Raw genomic sequence first — 25,030 nt, 5'->3', positions numbered from 1 at the left:
CTTTGAACACGGATGGATGGATGGATGGAGAGAGAGAGAGAGAGAGAGAGAGAGAGAGAGAGAGAGAGAGAGAGAGAGAGAGAGAGAGAGAGAGAGAGAGAGAGGAAGGCAGGCAGGCAAACAGATAGACCTTTTGGATGGATGGATGGATGGATGGATGGATGGATGGATGGATGGATGGATGGATGGATGGACAGACGGATGGACGGACGGACAGACAGACAGAATGCGACAGTGGTGGCACTTTGGGAAAGCGGTGGCAGCGGCTTTTCCCAATGTGCTGCCGCATTCGAGGCACCGGTTCTGGAGCATTACTACAGTCAATGGGTGAACCTGCAGGGCCGGCGCCTTGAACGCCCCCTGCTGCCTCTTAGCATCCCCAAGGGGGCCGGCAGAGGGGGCTAAGAGGCAGCAGGGGGGCGTTCAAGGTGCCAGCCGGCCCTGCAGTTTCACCCATTGACTAGCACTGCTCCAGAGCCGGTGCCTCCAATGCGGAAGAGGTGGCACGTTACATGCCGCCACGGCCGCATTCAACATGCCACCCCCCTGCTGCCTCTTAGCACCCTTCTGCTGGCCCCCTTGGGAATGCTAAGAGGTGGCGGGGGTGTTCGAGGCGCCAGCCCTGCAGGTTCACCCATTGACTGTAGCACCGCTCCGGAGCTGGCGCCTCAATGGGTGAACCTGCAGGGCCATCTGGCGCCTCAAACGCCCCCTGCCACCTCTTAGCATCCCCAAGGGGGCCAGCAGAGGGGCGCTAAGAGGTGGCAGGGTGGTGGTGCATCCAACGCAGCCATGGCAGCATATAACGTGCCAACGCTTCCGCATTGGAGGCGCTGGCTCTGGAGCAGTGCTACAGTCAATGAGTGAACCTGCAGGGCCGGTGCCTCGAACGTCCCCCCTGCTGCCTCTTAGCACCCCCTGCCAGCCCCCTTGCCTCTTCGTGCCCCCCTAAGGCATCCCACCGCCCCCCAGGGGGCGGTACTGCCCACTTTGGGAACCACTGCTATAGAGCATTGCACACCAGAATAACTAGACACAAGGACAGTTTTTCCCAAACGCCATCACTCTGCTAAACAAATATTTCCCTCAACACTGTTCAACTATTTACAAAGTCTACACTACTATTACTACTAATCTTCTCATCACTGCTTATCACCCATCCCCTCCCACTTGTGACTGTGTGACTGTAACTTTGTCGCTTGTATCCTTACAATTTATATTGACTGTTTCCTAGTATGGTTTGATTGCTTATTGTACTCTATGACTATTATTTAGTGTTGTACCTGATGATTCTTGACTCTTGATGAATGTATCCTTTCTTTTATGTACACTGAGAGCATTTGCACCAGGACAAATTCCTTGTGTGTCCAATCACACTTGGCCAATAAAGAATTCTATTCTGTTCTATTCTATTTCCTGTGAAAAAAGAAAGTATGCCAATGTTTATCAGTTTCTTAATTCCACTAATATAAAATAGATTGGGAATAGTTATTGTTCAGTCTCTTATCCAGTAACATTCATGCACAAGCCTTAGCAAGTAAACTATAGGGAAGGAGTGGCAGAACCTGAGGGTGGAAGCAAAAGAGGGATTAGCCTAGAATCTATATAGCCACAAGTCCAGCCCTCTATCCCAAGGTTCGGCTGATCCTTATCTAACTCAAACAGGTGCTAACCATTAGTTGAGAAGATTCCTGTCATAGGCAGTTTAGCAGTACATCAGTTTAATCATATATTCATGTTAGACCTGGTCTTTTGTGCCTGACTATCTCATAACAATACTTGGCAGATGTCTTTTTTCATTCCATATGCCTTGAAAAAGGTGGTATCTGCAGATTGGAAACTGTAGCGTCAACCAATTGGCAACCAATGCAGGTCGACAAAGGTAGTGTTACATGCTCCCAATGTCAGGAGCCAGACAGTATATGGTCCTCTATATTTTGGACCAATTGTAGTTGCCTAGTAGTCTTCAAGGGCAGCCCTAAGTAGAACTCTTTGGAGTAGTTGAACTAAATAAAGGTGAGATTTTCACCATCTAAATGACTTTCTTTTAGGAGTCTCATTCCCAATCTCCTTCTGTCTTCTCTTCTCAAGACTAAATATACACAAATTGCTCTTGACTGACTCTCTTACAATTTGGCTGAAGTTTTCTTAAAAGACCTATCCCCACAATAACTTTGACTTAAGTAGCTATAGGGGGAACTCATGTGTGTGAGAACACCCAAAAAGAGTCACTTGATTCAATCAGCTCTAAACAGACCCGGTCATGCATTGGATTAAACAACACAATCTAGTTGTGTTGCAGAAGCAACTAAACCCAATAAAATTATCAATTTTGCATAACTAGTCCTCAAAGAAAAATCAACTCATAGATTGACAGTTATAGTCAAATTGCACCATTGCATATAATAAATTTATTTATATATAAATTGAATTATTGAATTAATTGATTATTCAGTTCTTTCCAATCCATTTTTTTTTACCTAGCAAGATTGTTCTGGATTTTATTTCTGTCTACATTATGTTTGCAAAATCCCCACAATTTACCTGGAAATTTTCCCCTTTAAAGGATAAGTCAAGACTTCTGTTGACAAATTCATGCTGACTTGATAATTTTCTTTTTTTTAAAGAAGTCCTTACAGTTCCATCACTTCTTCTGATGATTATAGGTAGTTTCAAAAGAATGGAAAGAAAACATGTACTCAATCATTTCTTTTTTAAAAATAGAAGTTAAATGCAACTTAAATGCACGTTAAAATGAACCATTATTCCTTGAGATGTCTGGTTTGGAAAGTAAAGAGGCAATTTCATCCCTGCTGAATTCAAAGCAAAAAATTATGGTCACTCCAAGTAATCTAGAAAAGGGATAATATTTGCCATATGTCTCTGTATAAATTGTTCATACATAAAATAGTTTTGAAGCTTTTCAAGGGATAGAGGTACTAAATGAAATATTATTTTAGTCTGCATGCATAAAACAAGAAGAAAATAAAGGGTGAGAGACACATTGGGCTTGTGACTATGAAAATGGCCTGTTTGCTCTCCAGTCCTAATGATTATGACTCAATATTGTGCAACTTTACTGAGGATCAAATGCCAATGACTCTGCAATTAACTTGACTGAGAAGTTGATTATGCTGAAAAGCTCCTATGATGATAATGACTTTGCACTCCTAATTGTGCCTTTCATGCCAGAGCACTTCATACATTGACAGGAAAAAGCATTTAAGAGAAATAATTTTAGGTATACAGAAGCTGGAAGCACTTTGTCTAATGAAAAAAAAATCAGCTCCTCAATTTAACATCATCTTTCTCAAGTGCATGACAGGTTCTCCAAGAAGTTATAAGTGATTGCTGAATTTGTTTCATGAGAAACCTTTTGGTGTGTTTGTTTGATTCTTTTACTAAGAAAAAAAAAAACGACTATTATAAAATACTTCAAATAAGCTGACAAAAATGAAATGATGGGAGAAGATGACCCAGGAATGAAAAGCAGACTGATAGCATAAAGCAGGCTGGTGCTTTTCCTAGAGGTATGAAAAGGGTCACTTTATGAGCATAATAAAGAATAAATGTTTCTATTAGCTAATTTTAACGTCAGAAAGGGAGGGCAGAGAAAGAACCCTCTTTGGAAATGCAGAAACTTGAAGCACCAGAAGAGTCTCCATAATAAGGTCATCCACCTTCTTCTGTAGTAGCATTTCTAGTATGAAAGTTGTATAATAATTTACATTACTGTGCCTTTGTAATGCATCATCTTGAAAGGCCATATAATCTTAATTTTGTAGGCTTCCTAGGTCTTTAGCACTTCCCTGGCCAGGAGCCCAGTGATTTTGCATGCCAACAAACTATATTTTGTTGCAATATCAACAAATGCTTTGGTTTCATGGAATGGAGTGGAGTGGAGTAGAGTAGAGTAGAATAATAGTTTTTTATTGGCCAAGTTTGATTGGACACACAAGGAATTTGTCTCTAATGCACAAGCTCTCAATGTACATACAAACACCAAAATAATATCATCATGAATTATCAGGAGAAGAAGTAGTAGGAAAAGTGAGAAGGATAATAGTAATCCAGCCCTACTACATGGGTAAATATCCTTAGACATAAGACAGCATTGTGTAAATTAGGTGTTCAGCACAGTGTTGGCACAAGGGAAAAATTTGTCTCTTTGTCTAGTTGTTTTGGCATGCAATCATTGATGGGATTCAAAAAATTTTACTATTGGTTCTGTGGGCATGGCTTGGTGGGCGTGGTGTGGCTTGGTGGGCGTGGCAGGGCTTGGTGGGTGTGGCAGGGCCTCCTCACCCCACTAACCTGCTTTCCAGCTCCATTCTCCTGTACAGGGCAATAATAGAAGACCCAGCCAATCAGCTGGAATTCAGGAGACAGAGAAGAAATGTGGGCGGGGCCAGTTAGAGGTGGTATTCTGAACTACTCAAAATTTCTGCTACCGGGTGTTCTACAGAACTGGTCAGAACCTGCTGAATACCATTTCTGCATGCAATGCCCTAAAGCAGCATTCCGAGGGGAGGAGTTGAAACAGTTTATGTCCAGGATGTGAGGGGTCTGTAGATATTTTATCAGCCCTCTTTCTGACTGCAGTATACAGGTCCTCAATGGAAGACAAGCTGGCTTCAAGTGGGTTTTTTTTTCCTGCAGTCCTAACTATCTGTTGAATTCAGTACCCATCCTGTTTGGTTGTTGTACTGAACCAGATAGTTATAGAAGTTAGTTGGCATTTTCCCCCAAACAACTATTTATTTGGGGAACATAGCTTTTTTATTCCTCTGTAGTTTGGGATATGGCTGGTATCCATTAACCTCCATTATCAAGAGACAAGCAAAGACATTTTTATGTTGGAGGTGAAGCATAAGATGACAAGACTTAGACTTGGCTCTTTTTCAGTACCATCTACATGCTGAAATAACCCATCAAAAGTGTGGAGCAAAGTATCTTTAATCATGCTTGTTAGATCATTATTATTATTTGGCTAAACCATTGAAACTAACAAGCCTCTTTGAGTGCACTGCTGAGTCTAAAGTTATTATGGATATTCAAAGATAGTTGAGAAAGAGTGTTTAGCATGATGTGAAAGCTTTTCAAATTCTGCAATTATAAGAAATCAAGTCATTTTTGTACAATTTTACCATACATGAAATATTCATTTATTTCTCTCTCCATCTATCTACCTACAAGGGCTTATATATTGCTCCAATCAAAAAGAACTCTTGAATATCTTGTATCTCCCCTTTGCTAAGAAGGTTAAAAAAAATCAGTGCCACCAAATATCCATTAGCAATTACAGCTGAAAGTTTCTACGTGAGAGGCACTTTTCAGTCATCTGTGCTGGTTGGAGTCTATGTGCAGGAGAGTTTTTGAGTTCTACACAGCCCTCTTCCATGTGTTGCAAAAGTTTTTTAAAAATATTTTTATTAATTTAGATAAAAAGAGTAACATGTTCCAAATCCATATATATATAGTGTGTTGTTACATTTCTTTGGAGTAATAGTCATCATAATCATGATAATAGTATTCTCTAATGGTAGTTTCATAACAGTGCTTTCCCCTCATAACATTAATACATATTAATTAGTAACACTAATCAAAATTAATCAAAATTAATAAGTTACAATAAGCAACCCTAATAGTGAGATTAATCTTTCTCTTGTAATCTTCGAGATTCTAGCTCCTGTTTCTCTTATTTAACCATCGATAGAACAGATCCCATATCTCAAAATATTCATTGTGTTCCTTTTCTTTAATTTCAAATGTTAGTTTATTCATTTCTGCACATTCTAAAATGTTTGTTATTATCTTTTGTTCTGTGGGGATCTCCTCACACTTACAATGTTGTGCGAACACGATTCTGGCTGCTGTTATACTATTAAATATGTGTTTCTTTTACTATATTTGTCTGGTATGATGCCCAACAGGAATATTTCCAGTTTTAAATCTATATGTTCCCTTATCATTTTTCCTCACCGGGTGTGTATATTAGTCCAGTATTATTATTATTTTGCTTTTGAACATGTCCACCACATGTGGTAATAAATGCCTGGGATTTCGTTGCACTTCCAGCACTTGGCAGACATATCCTTAAACATTTTGGCTAATCTTGCTGGTGGGAAGTGCCATCTACAAAACATTTTGTATAAATTTTCTTTATACGCAGCGGACAATGTCAATTTATAGTTTCTGTCCCATAACTTTTGCCATTTGTCTAATTCTATGGACATGTGTGCCAAAAGTTAAGCATTTTAGTTAAGCTATGGAAAAAAGGCTAGCACTTGATAGAATCTATCTGGACTAGAAAAGAAATGTCAAAACTGAAGTTACGAGAGAACTTGAACCACTGCAAAAGGAGTTTGTGTTGGTCATGGGAAGTATGCCCAGCTTTTCGATCAGAACTGTCATCCTTTGAGAGCAAATTTTCCAGTTGGAACCACATTCTTCTCCTATTTTGTCACCTTAAACTAGCAATCCTAGATAGTAAAGGAAGACTGGAGTCAAAGCCCTCCATGATTTTACTTTAGAAAATCTGCTTTCACGTTGACCTACAAATATTGCCTTCTCTAACAATATGGACTGGTTTAAACATCCCACTGACACCCTTTCAAGTTCTGGACTTAGCTGGCTATTCAGTTCTGATGTTTGTTTTCTTTTCCTCAGGTCGTCATGGAGATGGAGCCTATTGGCCTGTTGACACTAATTTGATTGACAGAAGCAGCCTCAATGGTAAATATGACTAAAGCCAAATTCTTCCTTTTCAATTGTCATTGGTTAATTCTGTCTGATCTGTGTGATCTCTATATTTTTCTACCTTTTCTTCTCTCCCATTTCATCTTAGTGCCCCTTAGATAAGGCCAGTTTCAATTTTGGGAAGAGTTCAAGTAAATTGGCATAGGGGTTCCTCTTAAATGTTAGAGTATGGGTTGACTGCATGGCTGAAATGGGCATGGAGATTATTTTAATTGGTTCAGAGCTTAACTGGTGGGGAGCAATGGCTCAGTGGTTAAAGATGCTGAGCTTATCATCTGGAAAGCTGATAGCCTCAGTTCAAGACTCAAGCACCACACAACCTTAGCAGTTCAAAAGCTTACAAATGCAAGTAGATTAATAGATGCCACTTCAATGGGAAGGTAATAGCATTCAGTGTGCCTTTGGCATATAACCATGTTGGCTACATGACTATGGAAAATGTCTTCGGTCAACGCTAGCTCTCTTGGCCAAGAAACAGAGATAAGCATTATGACCTACAGTCAGACATGCCGTAGGTAATGTCTGAAGGTAAAGTCAGAGCATATTCACTTAAAGCTAACAGGTAAAGCCCTACTTAGCAATCTTCTTAAAAGGATTTTACCAACATAGTTTACAATATATTGCTTTTAATGATTTTTCTTTTCTTTCTTTTTCATTTTTTTTCCATTTCATTTTTCTATTTTTATGTCTTCCCTTTTTATGTCTAATTGTGGAACAATGACATATAGTGGTGCTATCAATATCAATATTATGTTTCTGCTTTTTAAGCATTTTAAGAGATTTTGAGATTCTTAAAAGTAACATAATGAACTTAGTTCTATACATTTCTATACATATATACAGCATTAATGAAATACAGGATTTTAAATCTTATGATAATTTTTCATTGCTTATTTACTGAAATCTTCTTGTTATCAGCTGTGTCCCTTTTTGTCTTATTTTCCTTTTGTACAGCTACTTACTATGTTCCTTTAAGTGTTTCAATAAATAAATTATAACACACCCAAAAAGCAAGTGGACTGAATTGCCACAGTCTATATGGTTAAATCATGTGTTTGTGTGATTGATACATGTTAGGAGTTGTGGTCCCATCACATCAAGGTGGGGGGAAAATGGGTAACCATGTCCTACTAGGTTATTTTCTGGCAAAACAGAACACAGATTTACAGATCTGACTTTTCATTGCTGCCGCAATGGTAACTTCCTAATAAGGCTGATATTTATGATTATGAGCCATGGTGGCACAGTGGTTAGGATATAGTACTGCAGCTAATTCTGCTGGCTGCTGGTTGCCAGAAATTCAAGTCTCACCAGGCTCATCCTTCCATTCTTCTGAGGTCGCTAAAATGAGGACCCAGATTGCTGGAGGACAATATGATGACTCTGTAAACTGCTTAGAGAGGGCTGTAAAGCACTGTGAAGTGGTATATAATTCTAAGTGCTATTGCTATTATATGGTTCATAGACTACTAAATCTTTGAACCTTCATTTCACTTATGGTCAATCAGAATTCCAGCCATCTTAGACAAGTCAATATAATATAGTTCCTTACGTACATTCATGTGGGCTTCCTTGGTGATTTGCAATGCTGTTGCTCACATAACATTTTGCATAGGTAACATAGCTGCCTGGAATCTTGATTCAGCCAACAACTTGCTGCTGATTGCAGGGTAAAAGAAATAAGTGAAGTTGCTGATTTGGAATATTGTTTTGAAGGTTCTTAATTAAGAAGATTTTGGCTTGACAGCCATGGCATACAAATTATTTGAACTGGCATGGAACATTTCCCTAAAAATAATAATGATTCAATAGATGTCTAGTAGTTGTTTTGGATACTGCTCACTAGGATGCTGTTCATTACACTGTGGAGACATTTTATGGAGACTCAGACCAAGGATGTCCATCCAAAGTTATCTTAATGAAGGACTTTCAAAACAGATTTTCAGATCAACAAACTTTTGACTATTCAATCGCCAATTATTGGCCCAATCAAAGCTTCTGCAAACTGCAAAGAGCTTTGCAAAATCAAGAGTTTCATATGGCTACAGATAATCAGGAAAGCTCAAAAGGATGCAAATGATAAGCCATCTCCAGACATGTTATGGTCTAGTGGCCAATATGATATTCTGAATTCCAAATTAATATAAAGTATCCTTGCATAGACTATCCTTAGTTCAATGAGGCTTCCACTGAATAAAATTCCTGGAGAATGCTGTGTAAAATAGCAACTAGAAATTATAAAATGAAAACATTTCAGATTATTTAGCAGAAATAAAATGCATTTGATGTTGTAACATTTCTAATTTATATTTTAAAGGTCCTAATGGAAATTTAATTTTAATTAAGCCTGACCCAATATAGCAAACCATGAAAGAAAATCTCCTATGGTTTTCAACAGATTAATATAATGTAATCATTACTAACTTTGTTCAAACAGGCTATCATTTCACCATTCCCTGGCTAATGGGAATTTAGAAATTTCAAAATATTGAATACATTGGGAGAAATAAGTAGCTGAAGGTTGCATAAATCCACTCATAAAAATACAACATTAGTACCCAGCCAATAGCTGATTAAATCAGATGGGTGCGTTTTTCAACACATGAAATGAGAAAGAAATGCTTAATGTCCCTTTGTATATTAGGGGCATGAATCAGAAATAGTATCATGAAATCTGGATGCTGACAGTCAGGATATTATTTGATAGCTAAAAAATTTCTGTATGAAAAGCAGAGTAAATGAAGCTTCTTGATTGTTAAAACAGAAAACAGAATAACAGAGTTGTTAATAATTCTGTCTTGTTGGTGATAGAAAAAGAGGCCTTCTAGGTTTGTTTCCCAGGATTCCCCCCACTCCCTAATTGTACAAATGCTCGAAATCAAATAAGAGAAAAAACCTCCAGCTATTTACAAAGAAGGATGGACAGAATCATGAAAATATTGTATGTAAAAAGACATTGCAGTCTGTGGAGTTTCTCAATCATCCAGGTCATGGATGTCCCAAAAGTGCTTTTCCAAAAGACAATTGGACTTTCCTGGGTTTTTTTTTTTCCTTAAAAATATTTTGCTTCTCATCCAAGAAGCTTCTTCAGTTCTTAACTGAACGGTAGGGAATGGTTTCCTCATTATTTGAGAAGTGAAACATTTTCAAGGAAAAAGCCAAGAAAGTCCAGTTGCCTTTTGGAAAAGCACCTTTGGGATATCACATATGACATTTATGATAGACTATGGGGAGCAGTGGTTCTATGTTTAAAAAAGAGAGAGAGAAAGCTTTTTAAGGGATATAATCTATAGTCTTGAGGGTACAACTTGATGTGCCAGGACCACGTATGACTCTGGAAGCCTTGCATACTACTTGAAGGACCGTTCACATAGAATAAATGGTAGATTCCTGTTTTATATTTGTTTAGAGAAACAAAATGTACATTTTGTTGTGTATATGAGATGGTAGATTGTACTGGATTGTAGAGATTGATATGTGTAAGTGGAAGAGTGTGTAGAGGGAAAGGCAAGAAAGAGAAAAGCTTGATAAACTAACTGTGAGGCTGGAATTAGTTGAAGAAACAGAGGAGTAAAGAAACTGATAGGCCAAGAGCTAGTGGAGTGGAATGGTTGGAAAGTGACAGTTGGAAGAAAACGGACACTGCAAATGGAGCTGAGCTAGGCGTCCTGGAGTGAGGAAGAGTGCCGGAGGAGTAAAACCTCCATAAAAAACCTTAGTTCAGCTGGCCCAGCTGGTAGCACCTCATAAGAGCCCCTTTCCAGGGTTACAGGAGATGGTCAAAAGTTTTGAAGGCGGGAAAGGGCTTTATGCCCCAACGGCAGATAAAACAGCAGAACCATCTTCTAGGAGAAGGGAAATTCTGATTTCAAACCTCCACTGCCTGGTGGCTATATCTATTATTGGAAAAGGCTTCAGGAATCAAAATCCGGAGCCAGAGTCCCAGAAGCAGTTCGTGACTGTGTACAATCACGTTCTGGTAACTCCTGTGACGCAGCTGGAACTAATCCAATAGACTATTCCAGTGATGTGGAGAGGGGGAATCTGCTGCTTGGGTAACAGTTTGTCCTCCATATTAAATTATACCCAGGCCTCATGCTCTGGAGAGGACACTCCAGCTTTGCATACAGCATTGAAACAACACGGGAAGTGGCAGTAACCGATTTCATAGCAGGATACCATAGTCTCTTGAGGCTGAAGGATGCCAATTCAATTCAATATGAGACGGTGATGGAATGTTTTAAATGCAGGATGTCATATTAACTTTCAAGACTTGATGTTAGGTATTACCAGAATAGTATTAACATACACGGGATGGCTTCCTAGAGGTCCAGTCTACCAAGGTTATTCATCCTAAAGATTACACGTAGTCTTTGAGTTCAGAGGTAGCACCTCTCCAAATGTCAGCTAGACAGGAGAACAAAGAATAAGAAGGCCTTGGTTCAAAATATTGGGCTTCAGTGGGCCTTTATCTAATCCAGCAGGGTTATTTCGTTATTGTTATGTATTAGTTACATAACAATATCGATAGAAAACATTGGTGTGTCAGGTTCCAAGTAATGCATCTCCCACAAATTGAACTCTGGAGCATTTCTTTTCCTCAAAGAACAAATGTATTTACATACACCATCTTGGCACAAACTGGTGAAAAGCCAGTACTAAAGTTCCCAGGCATTTCACCTCACCATATATATGCTGGTTTCTTATTTCTCCAAAACAATATGTCACATTATCCAGCTGGTTGCTTGATGACTACACTCCTCCTCCTTCAGTCAGCCAGCCATTGGAATGTGTCTGAGTCATCGGCCAACTATGTTGTTTTGACTGAAGACTCCATCCTCAACTCTTCCCCCCTTCCGTCTTCAACTGTATCAAACTGAATTCATGTTATCAAATCCAGATATCAAACAATCCCACAACCTGATCAAATTCAGGCTTGACACAATGCTGGCCTTAAAGTAAACAGCATTCAGATCAACAGTTTAAGATATGCTGATGACATAGTCCTGCTTGCCAGTAAGCTTGAAGACCTTCAGCTCAGTGGTGGGATTCAAATTTCTGTGGGCATGGCTTGGTGAGCATGGCAGGGGAAGGATACTGTAAAATCTCCAGTCAGAGGTGGTATTTGCTGGTTGTCTAAACTACTCAAAATTTCCGCTACCGGTTCTCCAGAACTGGTCAGAACCTGCTGAATACCAACTCTGCTTCAGCTCGTCATCAACAGAGTTATATAAATATCTGAAAAATACAGCTTAAAGCTTAAAACATCAAAAACCAAGATCATGGCTGTTAAGCCTGAATTCCCAAACGAGTGTTAAGGAAAACAAACTAAACAGAATGTGTAGCGTAGTCAGATAGGCAGACAGGTAAATGTGTGAGATAAGTTTGTATTTTAGTTAACACGCAGTAAAAAACAGATACGCTTGTGCTATCAAAAATATAGTTTATTCCATTAGGAATTATAGCATAGTCAAAATAAACGGTCCATTAGTCATGTATCATTTCAGTCAGTCCAGTCGAGGATACTCAATTTGCAAAGTCCGTGTTGAATAGCCAATGTCAGTTCACTTACAATAAATCAGTCCGTATTATCTCTTCTCTCCGTTGAGAAATCAACACTCCTTTCTCTCCTCCGTTTCAGTAAGGAAAAACGCAGTCATCAATCCATCCAGTAATTAGGGATCATTAAGCCAGAGAGAGAGAGAGAGCTGCAAATGACTTGCTTCTTTTATGGTGCTTTTACAACCACACCCTTAATTACATTCTTGTAGTTAAAGTTACACACACTTTAACCAACAAACCATGATAACTTATTTATTATTTTTACCCAAACCAGTTAGGGTAAACAATGTTATCCCTAATAATGGCCATCAACAAACAATCCATTAATTTACCATTGATAACTTTGGAAGGAATGCCACTAGAAAAAATTGAAAGGATCACGTACCTCGGTTCTAATTTACATGAAAGCTGGGACATGACCACTGAAGTAAAGACAAGGATAAAGGAAAGCTCCAACAGCATTCTTCAAAATGGAAAAGGTCTTCTGCAGTCACGACATAAGCCTAAGACTGAAAATCAGGCTTGTCAAGATGCCGCATCTTTTCTATCCTGCTCTACAGAGTGGAGAGTTGGTCTCTGACAGAAAGCCCCTTGAAGACACTAGAAGTATTTGAAATGTGGATTTACAGGCAGCTATTAATGTATAAGTTGGGTTGACAAAATAAGAAATGAGGAGGTGATAAGCTGCCTGGGAAAGCCAAGGGAAATAATCAAGACCATAAAAAAGCGAAAGGTATAATATTTTGGATATGTGATGCGACACCCAGAAAAGAACAAGAATTACTTACATCTGGAATTACACATCTACAATGTGTTTAATTGGAGCCTCTCTTCAAAGACTAGTTTAGAAGCTGCTATTGATCCCACATGCAAGTTTTCATACAAAAATTGGCTGAAGTGGGACTCTATCCCCAAAGGGAGACAATTAAAAGAAGACCTCTTCTGATCCACTAAATCCCTGCTAAATTGTCTTTGCAAAAACCAATATAAGAAAGCATGGAAGCTGTTACTGGAGACCGTATGCATTTAGCATGCAGTCTCTTTCAGTGATTTCCCTGACATAAACAGAAAGAGATCATCAGACCAGACTTGATATATATCAATTACTGCTGAAAGGATAGTAATCATAATTTTGAATCAAGTATGCTACACAATACATTAATTTAACATATTTTGTGCCAGATTGTGAGCAGAGCATTAAAGCAGGCAGTCAAATGAGTCGGCAGATAGGAGGCCCATTATGCCATAAACACCAGTGGGCAGGAAAATAAAAGTCCATCACTTCTCTTATCCCATCTTCAAGGACATAATGGTAATAATGATGTCTGATGAGCTCCACTAACTCCTAACCTAATGGATTTCAGTGCAGTAGGAAATGACTGGAGCCACACTCAGCAGTGGTTTTGATATTTTCCAGCTTTCTGGGTTACTTTCACTTAAACCTTGTAAAGCTCCGTTTTCTAAAGCCTTAGTGAAAGATAAGACAGTTCTTTTCTGCAGCCTCAGATTTTAAAGGACCTGACTTTTTTAAAAGAAGGAGGGGGAGGGAAAGGTAAAAAAGAAAACATATTTGCCTTCACTTTTCCTTCAGCAGATAGAGTGGAACTGACTGATCTGCCTTTCCATGTCATTTTTTCTAGGTGTGGTCATGTCATTTTTTATTTTTTTTAAAGTTTTTGGGGTTTGGGGAAGAGACTACAGAGTCGGGTAGAGTATATTTTGGGTTTTTGGGGATTGGCACAAGCCACAATTGATTGTATGTTCCAAAAGAGGGTTTTCCTTGCAAATAGTTATCCATGATTGAGGCTGTCATCTTATCTATTTTATTTAACATCAGTTGATTAGAACAGAAAACACTGTTTAAAATAGAGGTGCAAATATCAATAGAGGTGCAAATATCAAGAGGTGCAAATATCACTGCTGGAAAAAAAAAACCTGAAGAATAGCTTGAAGGTTAAGAGTTCTGTGGGAAGAACTATTTTTCCCAGCAAATTTTAACCCTTTCTTATACTGCAAACACATCCATTCCCCCCCTTCTCTTATCCCCATTCTGCATTTTTTTTTCTTGTTGCTTCTAAGAGGAAGAAGTGAAATACCTGTACATGTAAGATTTGGTTTGTAAGAGAGAGAATTGTTGAATATAAAAGGAAAAACAGGGTGGTATTTGCAGATGAAGGATCAATTCATTTTATAATGAATTGATTAGGGAGCTGGAGGCTAAAACATAAAGAACGATTACAGAAATTGGGTATGTCTAGTTTAGTGAAAAGAAGGACATGATAGCATTGTTACAATACTCGAGGAGCTCCCACCAAGATGAGGGGTCAAACTAATTTCCAAAGCACCAAAAGGCAAGACAATAAACAATAGATGGAAACTAACCAAGAAGAGAAGCAACCTAGAACCAGGGGTGGGATTCTGCCAGTTCGCACCTATTGCTAGAATTAGTTGTTAACATTCTAAGCAGTTTGGAGAACTGGTTGTTAGAAGAAATTACTGGCCTAATCCTGTAAGGAAGGCAGGAAGGAAACGTTCTGGTGTTGCTTACAGAAACTGCCTCTCCATTCTCTGAAGTTTTTTTCCCCTCCTTTGGCAGGACTAATCCTGCCAAGAATGTAATAAGGTTAACTTCCTGTCTCAGGAACTTCTCTGAAGTTTTTTGCCATCCTTTACTGGTACTTTGAGGCTTGTGTGGAGTGACCATTCAAAGTTACAATGGCACTGAAAAATGTGACTTATGACCATTTCTCACACTTACGACTGTTGCAGCATCCCCACAGTCATGAGAGGCCAGGCGAGGAATAACTTGCCTCAGATGCGTGGATGCTTTCAAAAGAGACTGGACAACCATTTGTCCTACAAAAAGATGACCATATTGTTTAGATGGGGAGAAGATCCACATTTAGTCTGTGACAACAAGTTAGACGTGAAGTCTGGTGATGGCTTCAGGACTAGCCCATTATATTGGAGTTGCTTTTCATGAAAGTTCATTTCCCAATAAAATGGTTCAGTTTGGAAAGTACTAGCAAATTTCATTATGTATTTCATGGGTAATTAATTTTAATTGATAGTTATTATGTTTCCCTCTATTTTCCCTACGTTGACATGGTAGAGAAGCTGGATATTTTACAAAGATTTTTTTTTTAATGACTAGTCTTTCTTTTGTCATGGGAGTTCATTGTGGCCTGCTTCTTTTTAAGTAAATAGGGATACATCTTCGTATAGCAGTACAAGCCCATGGTAATTTTGGGTAGGTTTCTTGTTGTTTTTTCTCTCATATTTTTCTCAAACCATATTTTTCTCTTGTTAGGCTTCTGTTTTCTTTTGTTTTGTTTTCTGGAGCAGGATTCATGTGGCCTTGGCAGGCAGTAAATTGTATTTCTTTTTATATGGCATTTCTTTACAAAAATAGTAATAATAAACAAAACAAAGCAGGTAAGAGGAATAAAATATGAAAGTGGAGCGGTATGTTGTTGACTTCCTATAGATCAAGCGAGTTGGATATTTCTCATAAATTCTAATCTTTTATATCTTCACGCCACAGGTAAATACAGCATAAAACACCTTATTTTTTTAAAGAAAATGAGTCTCATAAACCTCTTGTGAGGTATCTTCATCACATTTCGGAATCCATGCTGTGTCCATGTACCTAATGGTTCTGATCCAAAGAATTTCATTTTTTTAGTTGTGGGACTGATGAGGTTCATTTACATTTGAATGCAGAATTATCTAATTTAATCTTTTCAGATCAAGGCAAGAATGGAAACTGGATCATTCGGAATTCAGAGTGTAGTTAACAACTATGTAAAAAGAATACTATGGAAAAGTGTATCAAATAATGAATATATTCTTTAAAATGTAGCAAAGAAAATAATTTGAATACATTAGTCCAAATAGAAAAAAATATTTCAGAAATGTGCTTCAAAATACATGTAGATGTTATTGCAAACAATTGAAAAATTTTATTGCATAGACAATCTGACTTTAATATTTGTGAAAATAAGAAAAAATAATTGTGTGATATTTGTGGAAATAGAAACTGAAAGGCAATAAAATTAAGAGATTTGCCTATCAATGGACAACACACAGGATATGTATTTAAGATGTGATCCATGGATCAATAAATATATGAAGAACATTGCAGAATCATGCAGGAAAATTCCACACAACTCCACTTTGTACTGTCAAAGTACAGTAATACCATATAATTTTTCATGGCATAGTCTACACAAAATATTCTGCAAATAATCTTAGAGAACCCCTGTAAGAAAGGAAGTTCCAGATCATATTGACAAGGCAATATGTATGTTTGATAATCTTATCTGGAATTCCACAAACTTTACACAAATTATTGATGACACATGAGTAGATGTGATTGCTAATTTTAGACAGAAGAGATTGGTCTTGTTTGCATAATCAGGCCAATCATATATTCCACTCCCATCTCCAATCACTCCCATTTGTATATATGGTCACTTTTCTGCTACTTTGTAACTTGCATGCTCTCTACTATTCCAATTTAGTTTGTCTTCTGAGAGTACCAACAAGATGTCTGGAATCTTTTGAGATAAAGAGGATCCTGAAATATTTATTTGTTAATTAATTAAATTAATTAAATGTGTAAAGTGACTCTGAATTTAGATTCATCTAGTTCCCCTTCCCTCCCTCCCTTCCTTCCTTCCTTCCTTCCTTCCTTCCTTCCTTCCTTCCTTCTTCCTTCCTTCCTTCCTTCCTTCCTTCCTTCCTTTTCATTCTCATTCTCATTCTCATTCTCATTCTCATTCTGTCTAGATCAAACTTTAAACTACCAGAATGAAGTCACCTTCTTGGCTTTGCCATTGGCCAAAAATAAGTCATTATTGGTACATGTTTGTGGTAGTTGCCAACATACCAGCAGATGGGCTGGCTTTTGTGTCTCTCCACATTCATATAGTGTGTTGTTACCCACTTGAGCATCCACTTGAGCATATTGGTTTTACACTTAGGCACTCCAACTCTCAACCTATTCAGGGACCTCCAGGAACTATAGGAAAAACCAGATCCTTTAGTCATATCCTCCTTTTATTTATTTATTTATTTATTTTGTTTGTTTGTTTGTCAAACATGTACAAGATAAGAAGTATAGGTATGAACATAAACATGAACAAAGGAAGTAAATATAAATAAATGGGGATAGTAAGACAGGGACGTTAGGCACGCTAGTGGGCTTATGCATGCCCCCTTTAAAGGCCTCTTAAGAATGGGATGAGGTCCATGGTAGACAGTTTGAGATTGAAGCTGTGAGGGGTTGAGGCTATAACAACGGAGTCGGATAAGGCATTCCAGGCATTGACCACTCTGTTGCTGAAGTCATATTTTCTGCAATCAAGTTTGGAACAGTTTAATGTTATTCCTTGCTCAATTGTCTCCTTCCCCCATCTTTTAATTCAATTTTATTCTTGTGTACCTTCAAGAATGTTTGTTCTTGTGATAAAGCTTTGCCTAGATCTGAGTCAGCGAGCTTGGGGCATATGTCCATTTAGAGGATGTTGAAGATCATTCTCTTGCTTAGCTCTCTCGACATCTGCTGTTATTTCCCTCCTGGTCTTAGGTGAAGTAATGTCAGCAAGAGGGTATATTTTCTCAATTGGGGAAGGTTTGAGGCATTCTGTCATTAAGCTTACTGCTTCATTGACAGCCATGTCAACTTGTTTTATTTTCAATTATAAGAATTTTTTTAAAGGGCAGGTAGCATAAGGCACCTCTAGTGCCAAGGCAAATGAACATTCTTTGCTATCCCATTGTCTATTTGTTGCCTCTAGGGCTAAGAGTTAAGAAGAATTCAATTTTAGTAGCAGCATGGAGGAACAATTTTTAGCTTTCTTCTAATTTATCATCTTATAAATTGCAGGATATTGATTTAGCAAGGGAGGAGAAAAGCACTAATATCCACATGCATTTCAATGCACATTTCTTCTCAAGTGTTCCTTTTTTGTCCGTACGTAGCTCAGAATATAATCTAATTTTCTCATAGAGAAACTCATAGAAGAACGGTTACAGGAACTGGACTTGGCTAGTCTAGTGAAGAGAACAACTAGGGTAGACATGGTCCTTCTCTTCACTAGACTAGTGTTGCAATATTTGAGTGTTCCAATATTTGAGAGGCTACCACAGAGAGGAAGGGGTCACACTATTTTCTAAAGTGCCTGTAGGCCAGACAAAGAATAATGGATGGAAACTGAACAAGGAGAGATTTAACCTGGAAATAAGGAGAAATTTTCTGACAGTGAGAACAATCAACCAATGGAACAGCTTGCCCTCAGAAGTTTGGGGAGCTTCATCACTTGAGATTTTCAAGAAGAGATTGGACTACCATTTGTCAGAAATGGTGTAGAGTCTCCTGCTTGGTCAGGTTGGACTAGATGACCTACAAGGTCCCTTCCAACTCTGTAACGATGTTCTGGGATTTCCATTTTCCTAAGGATCTTCGACCACTTTGCAATGGTCTATGCAATCAAAGGCTTTTTTATCATCAGTCACCAGTTGCCTTGTTTTTGGTGATTGTTGGCTTTCTCAATTATCCAGCATGCAACACCAATAATGTCTCTTGTTTTTCAAGTTTTTTAAAAAAACATATTAAACATCTGGTATTGTCCTTTTTGTATAGCATTCTAACAAGTTAGCATGTGAAATTAAGGTCACAATGTGCTGCTTTGCAAACTCTGCTAAGTCTCCTTTCTTTAGTAATGCTATATGGATTGATCTCTTTCGCTCTGTGTTGTTTTCCACATTTGTGGACCTAGTTTTGTTAAAACCTTAACTGATTCTTCTTCTGTTGCTTGCTATATTTCTGTGGATATTTTATTTCCATAGCTTTATGACTTGGTAATTACTGGAAAGCTGAGCTAACTTCATCTGCCTGCTATTACTTATAATGATGAAATATCTTCAAAGTCATAAGGTGTTAACATATGTCACTTGTACCAGATTTCATTATGTTCCTTCAACCTTTGTTTATTCTTCTTGGAATCATTTTCTCTCATGTTTCAGCATACTACTTTGGCAGAAAAATAAATCATTTCTTCATATCTGTTTGCTATGTCTTACAGTCCAAATACATTTTCCCCTATATCCAACTTTGACATTCAAGACTCTAGCCATAAGCAGTAATTCTGCCATCACAACTTCAGATCTTCTTTCTTTCTTTCTTTCTTTCTTTCTTTCTTTCTTTCTTTCTTTCTTTCTTTCTTTCTTTCTTTCTTTCTTTCTTTCTTTCTTTCTGTCACTTTCTCTCTTTCCTTTTTCTTTCTATCTTTTTCTCTCTTTCTCTCTCTCTTTCTCTCCTCTCTCTCTTTCCTTCTTTCCTTTTCTTTCTTTCTCTCTCTCTCTCTCACTCTCTCTCTATCTCTTTCTTTCTTTCTTTCTCTCTTTCTCTTTCTTTCTGTCACTTTCTCTCTTCTTTTCTTTTCTCTCTTTCTCTTTCTTTCTCTCCTCTCTTTCTTTCCTTTTCTTTCTTTCTCTCTCTCTCTTTCTCTCTCACTCTTTTTCTGTCTCTTTCTCTTCTTTTCTTTCTTTCTCTCTCTTCTTTCTCTCTTTCTTTCTTTCTTTCTTTCTTTCTTTCTTTCTTTCTTTCTGTCTGTCTGTCTGTCTGTCTGTCTGTCTTTCTGTCTTTCTTCATAACAACATCAGCAACTCTATGTCTTTAATCTAATTATGCCTACTGCAAATGACATTAGTACTCCAAACAATCCTCAACTCTTCCTCAATAGGATGCTTATTGCCTATTTGTGTGATTTTGATAAAAATAAAAAATGAATGGTTTAGTATTATCATTTCTTACATACAATATTATGAGATGATGCCTGTGCCATTGTCATTAAAGTGACCATCCATTTCCAGTATCTTCCTATATCGCCCTTGCCCAGTATAAGTTGCTACTTGCTTTAATTGGGCAACTGGCATGACCTTCATAGGTAACGTTACTAAAGTATATACTCCTGACATTCATTACTGATGTTCTTTCCCTCCCAGGAACATTCCACCATAACTACCATGACTACCACCTAGATAAGGCAATTCTGCCATAATTACCAATATATTAAAGGGCTCTGTATCCAGTTCTTGCAGTTGTTTATGATGGCAGCATAATTTATAGAAGTAATGCATGAATGCACGATAATATGAACCAACCATAGATCCTCCATGTTCGAAGATCTGGTACATTAAACTTCACAGAACCAAATGACACTATTTTATAGCTGTGGCATAAATGGCTGTTCATGCTAATCACATTCAAATGATAAATTTGATTTGTTTATCAGTTTAAACAGCCATCAGAACATGCAGTCAAATCAGATCAACATTTTCATTCTAAGGATGGATGAGATTCATTAAGTTTTCTCAATTGATCTGAATTGTCAAATCTGTTTTGATCTGAAATCACCCTCAGGTTGAGTAGCAGAGCTGAATTTTCATAAAGAGGTTGCATTTTTGTCAGATTTGGGGAGCAGAGGTTTGATAACCCAACACCATATAATCAATTATTCTGAAATTAAAGCCCATTCACACCCTCCTTTTTGATATGGACAAATTTTCTCATGAATCACCTTGTATCAGACATCAATCATTCATTGAAGAGACAATTCTCAGTACTTGTTATAATGAAATAGAACTAATCCTGAAATAATTTTTTTTTTTTGGTTGCTTCAATGCTCAGATAAATCTCTGCAATTCATGTTAACAATTCACTTAATAAAGACAACCCACCAACATATTTCTAATATTTCAGAGCCCCCCATTGGACAGATGCACCCTCCGCATGGAAGTGTAACCCCTCAGAAGAATAGCAATCTTCTCGTCGTTATTGTTGTGACTGTCGGGGTCATCACTATTGTTGTGGTCGTGATTGTGGCTGTGATTTGTACAAGGCGGTCATCAGCACAGCAACGAAAGTAAGTCATTTGAACATCTTTCTCAATTCACCCAAGGGCTTGAGATACTTAATATCATTTCATTGTAGGGAGGTTTCCCATTTATTTCATTTCCTGAAATTTGTGTCAAAGTGTTGATGGCACTACAGACAAGTAAAAACTGTCTAGCACATTTCTGTGACTTGAAGAGCAATCCAGATGGTCACTTGAATATACCACAGTGATTAAGAAGTACAGTAATATACTGAATAAATGATTATTTCCCTCTTACTTAACTATACAATGATGATTAAGATAACTGGGGCCTTTTCCCATTAATGTAAATCTTGATAGTACTACAGACACATAAAAATAGAGTAGCACATTTCTGTGATTTGGATGGCAATCCAGATGGTCACTTAACTATGATGATGATTAAGAAGTACAGTAATATATTGAATAAATGATCATTTCCTCTTTCTCAAGATGGGACTTCAGATTCATCTTTCCTGGAGCAGGAATTAATAGGGATTTCATATCCAGAATAAAGTTGGCAATCTACATCCTCTGAGGTTCTTTATTTTTAAATCACCGGAGCATTATCTAAATATTGTATTGATTTTAGCAGCAGGGTTCCATTATATTTTCAGATGAAAAACTCAAAAGAACTGCAATGTTAAAACTCAAATAGTTAAAACTCAAAGAAAAGATTGAATTCTCATCTCCACAAAGAAAAAAATGCAAGGAAATTAAAACTCTTGGTTTGTAGGGAAGATACAGTCTGGCCTATTTTGCCAAATATCCAAACTACAGGTCTCTGATGTATAAGATGAACAAGCGGAGAATGAATGTTGGAAGATGAATGGCCACTTATCTTATTTGAAATTTAAGATCTTTAATGAAGCAGTTGAGATCCTACACTGAAGCCTTCACAGAATAAGAAGCAGAAATCTAGATATCCTGAGTGCTCTTGGGCAGTTTTTCCTAGCCTGGATAATTTTCAGATACCTGTACTTCAACCCCCAGAATACCCTGGCCTTGATGACCATTGCTGAGAATTCAGGAATGGTAAGTCCACACATCTGGAAGTTGCCCAGATAGGGAAACATTACTTTAAAATAACTCTATCCACTGTGATTTCTCACTGATAAAAGGCAATCAAACCAATACAAGGGAATATTTGTACCTCTGGATTGAATTGTGGGGTCCTTGGTGATCTCTGAGCTTGGTTGTTTTCTTGCAGATATTTCATTACCCAATGAGGTAATATCTTTAGGGCTAGGCTAGCACCGAAGATGTTACTAGCTGGGTAATGAAACATCTGCAAAACAACAACAACAACCAAGCTCAGGGAAAACCAAAGACTGCACAATCAAACTAGTTGTCAGGTCTTCCATTGGGGCTATGAAGGTTTGCTTATGATAGTCCACATCCTTGTGTCTTGTGTGTCTTCTAGACTAGACTTCCCTTAAAAGCTCCCATTCCAGAAGGTTTGTGCTTTCAGTTCCTTACAATATTTTGTTCCAAATTTTTCAAAAGGCAACCATTCTGAAGAACTAAAGAAGCTTCTTGGATGAGAAGGAAAAATAAATCTTCAAGGAAAAATAAAGTACAGTTGCGTTTTGAAAAAGCACCTTTGGGACAACTATGACCTGAGTAACTGAGAATCTCCGTACATGCTCACCATTTCTTCTTTTCATCTGATTAACAGACAGCATAGTGAATTCAAAAAATGTGGTTTTTACTTGAATCTAAAAGTATTTCCAAAGTAAAATAGACATGAGAATTTGATTGGGCACTCTTCTTTTGCCTTAGGAAACCGTTAGTTTTCACCCATTAAAGTAGAAGCAAGCTTGAAAAAAGTCAATCTTACAAGTGAAGGCAGAAAATTAAGCTCCTGTTAAAATGCGTTCTAGCACTACTTTTTCCTAATGGTGATAAGCAACCATTAGTTTGGGGCAGACTTTGAAGATGAGTGGTGAAAATGACGAAGGATCACCCAGGTGCACAGAAACATATACAGTATTAGCCATTTCAGGCTCTCAGCCATTTTTCTGTTGGATAAATTTCTGCTTTCAGTGTTGTGCACAGCCTCCCTGAGCTCCAACATTGTATTTTCAAATATTGGCTCTAACACTGAATTTAGATGTACATTGGGTCCTGGATGGCCACAGGGAAGCTGTTCAACTGTATTCTACTAATAACAATAACTCATAAAACCCAAATTATATATTCTTACTACTACATTCATTATATCCGAGGATCCCTTTATCAAAACATGTAAAAGGAAAAAGGTAAAGATGTCCCTTTTTCAGTTGTGTCTAACTCTTTGGTGTGTGTGTCTGTGTGTCTGTGTGTGTGCTCATCTCTGTTTGTTAGCCAAAGAAGCTGCCATTGTCCAAAGACACCTCTGTGGTTATGTGGTCAGCATGACCATATTCTGATGTGCACAAAATGTTACCTTGCTACTGAAGTGGTACCTATTTACCTACTCGCATTTGCATGCTTTTAAACTGCTAGGTTGGCAGGAGCTGGGGCAAATAATGGAGACTCGCCCCATCATGCAGTGCTCAGGTCTAGAACATGAGCTGTCAGCTTTCTAGCCAACAAGCTCAACATCTTTAACCACTGAGCCATCCCCCCTTATGTAAAAGGAAAGGAAAATGGAAAAGCAGCATTTCAATGCAGAAATATCTTCAACTAAATACTATCATGGCAAGCATATGAATCTATATTTCTTTTGTGTTAGTTTGCCATTGTTTGAGTAGAACTTTGAGCTGTGGGACCTTTTAAACTATACAATAAGCTAAAACTGGCATTTATACCTAGCCACTAAATAAAAAATCCTGTTGCTAATCCATTCTCAGCCATCCTTTCTTCCTATGATTTAAGCATTTCAAACTACAGAGATGTAAGACTGCCTCTAACACTCAAAGATGTTGTAAATAAAAAGGAAAGGGATTAACTTTTATTTTTTATTATATCAGTGAATGCAAAAGAAAGCCCCCTTTCAGAAACTAACTGTTAACACTTGCAAAAAGTAACTCTGATCTCTTTTAGGTATAGTCGTAGATTGCCCTGTTTGCACTGACAATGCACTGGTTTTCCTTGTTGCAACTTTTATCTCTCTGTGTTTGTATTTGCATTAAACCAATTGTGTTTCCTTTACTGGAGATGCATACCACAAATAGATCTGATAATGCCTTTTCCTTGGTATTGTTATAGATATAGTAGAGATACATAAACCATCAAGCATTTCCCTTTTGAGATGAATAACTTTATGCAAAGAATAATAAAGGGAGTAAGGAACAGAAAATTAAAGAAATTAAAAGCAAGAGATGAGAAAAAGAGAAGTGAATATAACTAAACCTAGTTATGCTAGCACGATCCATAGTGCAACTTTCATATCTTCTATCCTTGCACAAAATTGATTTCCATTGCATTCATATATCATAACATACAGGATATTTTGTTCCGTAAACTTCTTACATCTTCCTTTTTGAGAATCTCATCAACTCCACCCAACCATGTCTTTCCAGTCTTCCTCTTCTCAACTCACTTATTCATTGTTATCACATTGGTTTTGTAATTATGGAGTCCTCGGTGCTGTATGAACTTGCTTGTTTACTTGCAAATATTTCATTTCCCAATTAAACATCATCAGTGCAAGCAATGTGAGGTTTGTTCTTTGTTTATATATAGCTTGGCTTGCCAGTTATGGTAGGGGTATAGTTTTCTCCTTGGTAGTTCTTTGATTAGGATATTGTTTTCTGTTTGATTTTTTTGGTGGTGGTGGTGGTGGTTTTAATAGCTACTTATCT

General features: G+C 37.7%; 1 protein-coding gene across 1 annotated transcript in view; it reads left to right on the top strand.

The window, feature by feature from the left end:
- Positions 1–25,030, top strand: part of DCC (DCC netrin 1 receptor) — a 729,366-nt gene that overhangs the window by 621,585 nt on the left and 82,751 nt on the right. Inside the window, exons 22-23 of the mRNA XM_087954238.1 lie at positions 6,670–6,735; positions 21,089–21,251. Coding sequence (XP_087810364.1) covers positions 6,670–6,735; positions 21,089–21,251 — 229 coding nt within the window. The remainder of the gene's footprint in view (positions 1–6,669; positions 6,736–21,088; positions 21,252–25,030) is intronic.

The sequence above is a fragment of the Notechis scutatus genome, chromosome 2 (assembly GCF_049901735.1).
Source record: "Notechis scutatus isolate UNSWTSFEM ecotype Mainland chromosome 2, rNotScu1.2, whole genome shotgun sequence".
In the NCBI taxonomy this organism is placed as follows: Eukaryota; Metazoa; Chordata; class Lepidosauria; order Squamata; family Elapidae; genus Notechis; species Notechis scutatus.
The sequence above is the reverse complement of the archived record's forward strand: the minus strand, read 5'-3'. Positions and strand labels throughout refer to the sequence as shown.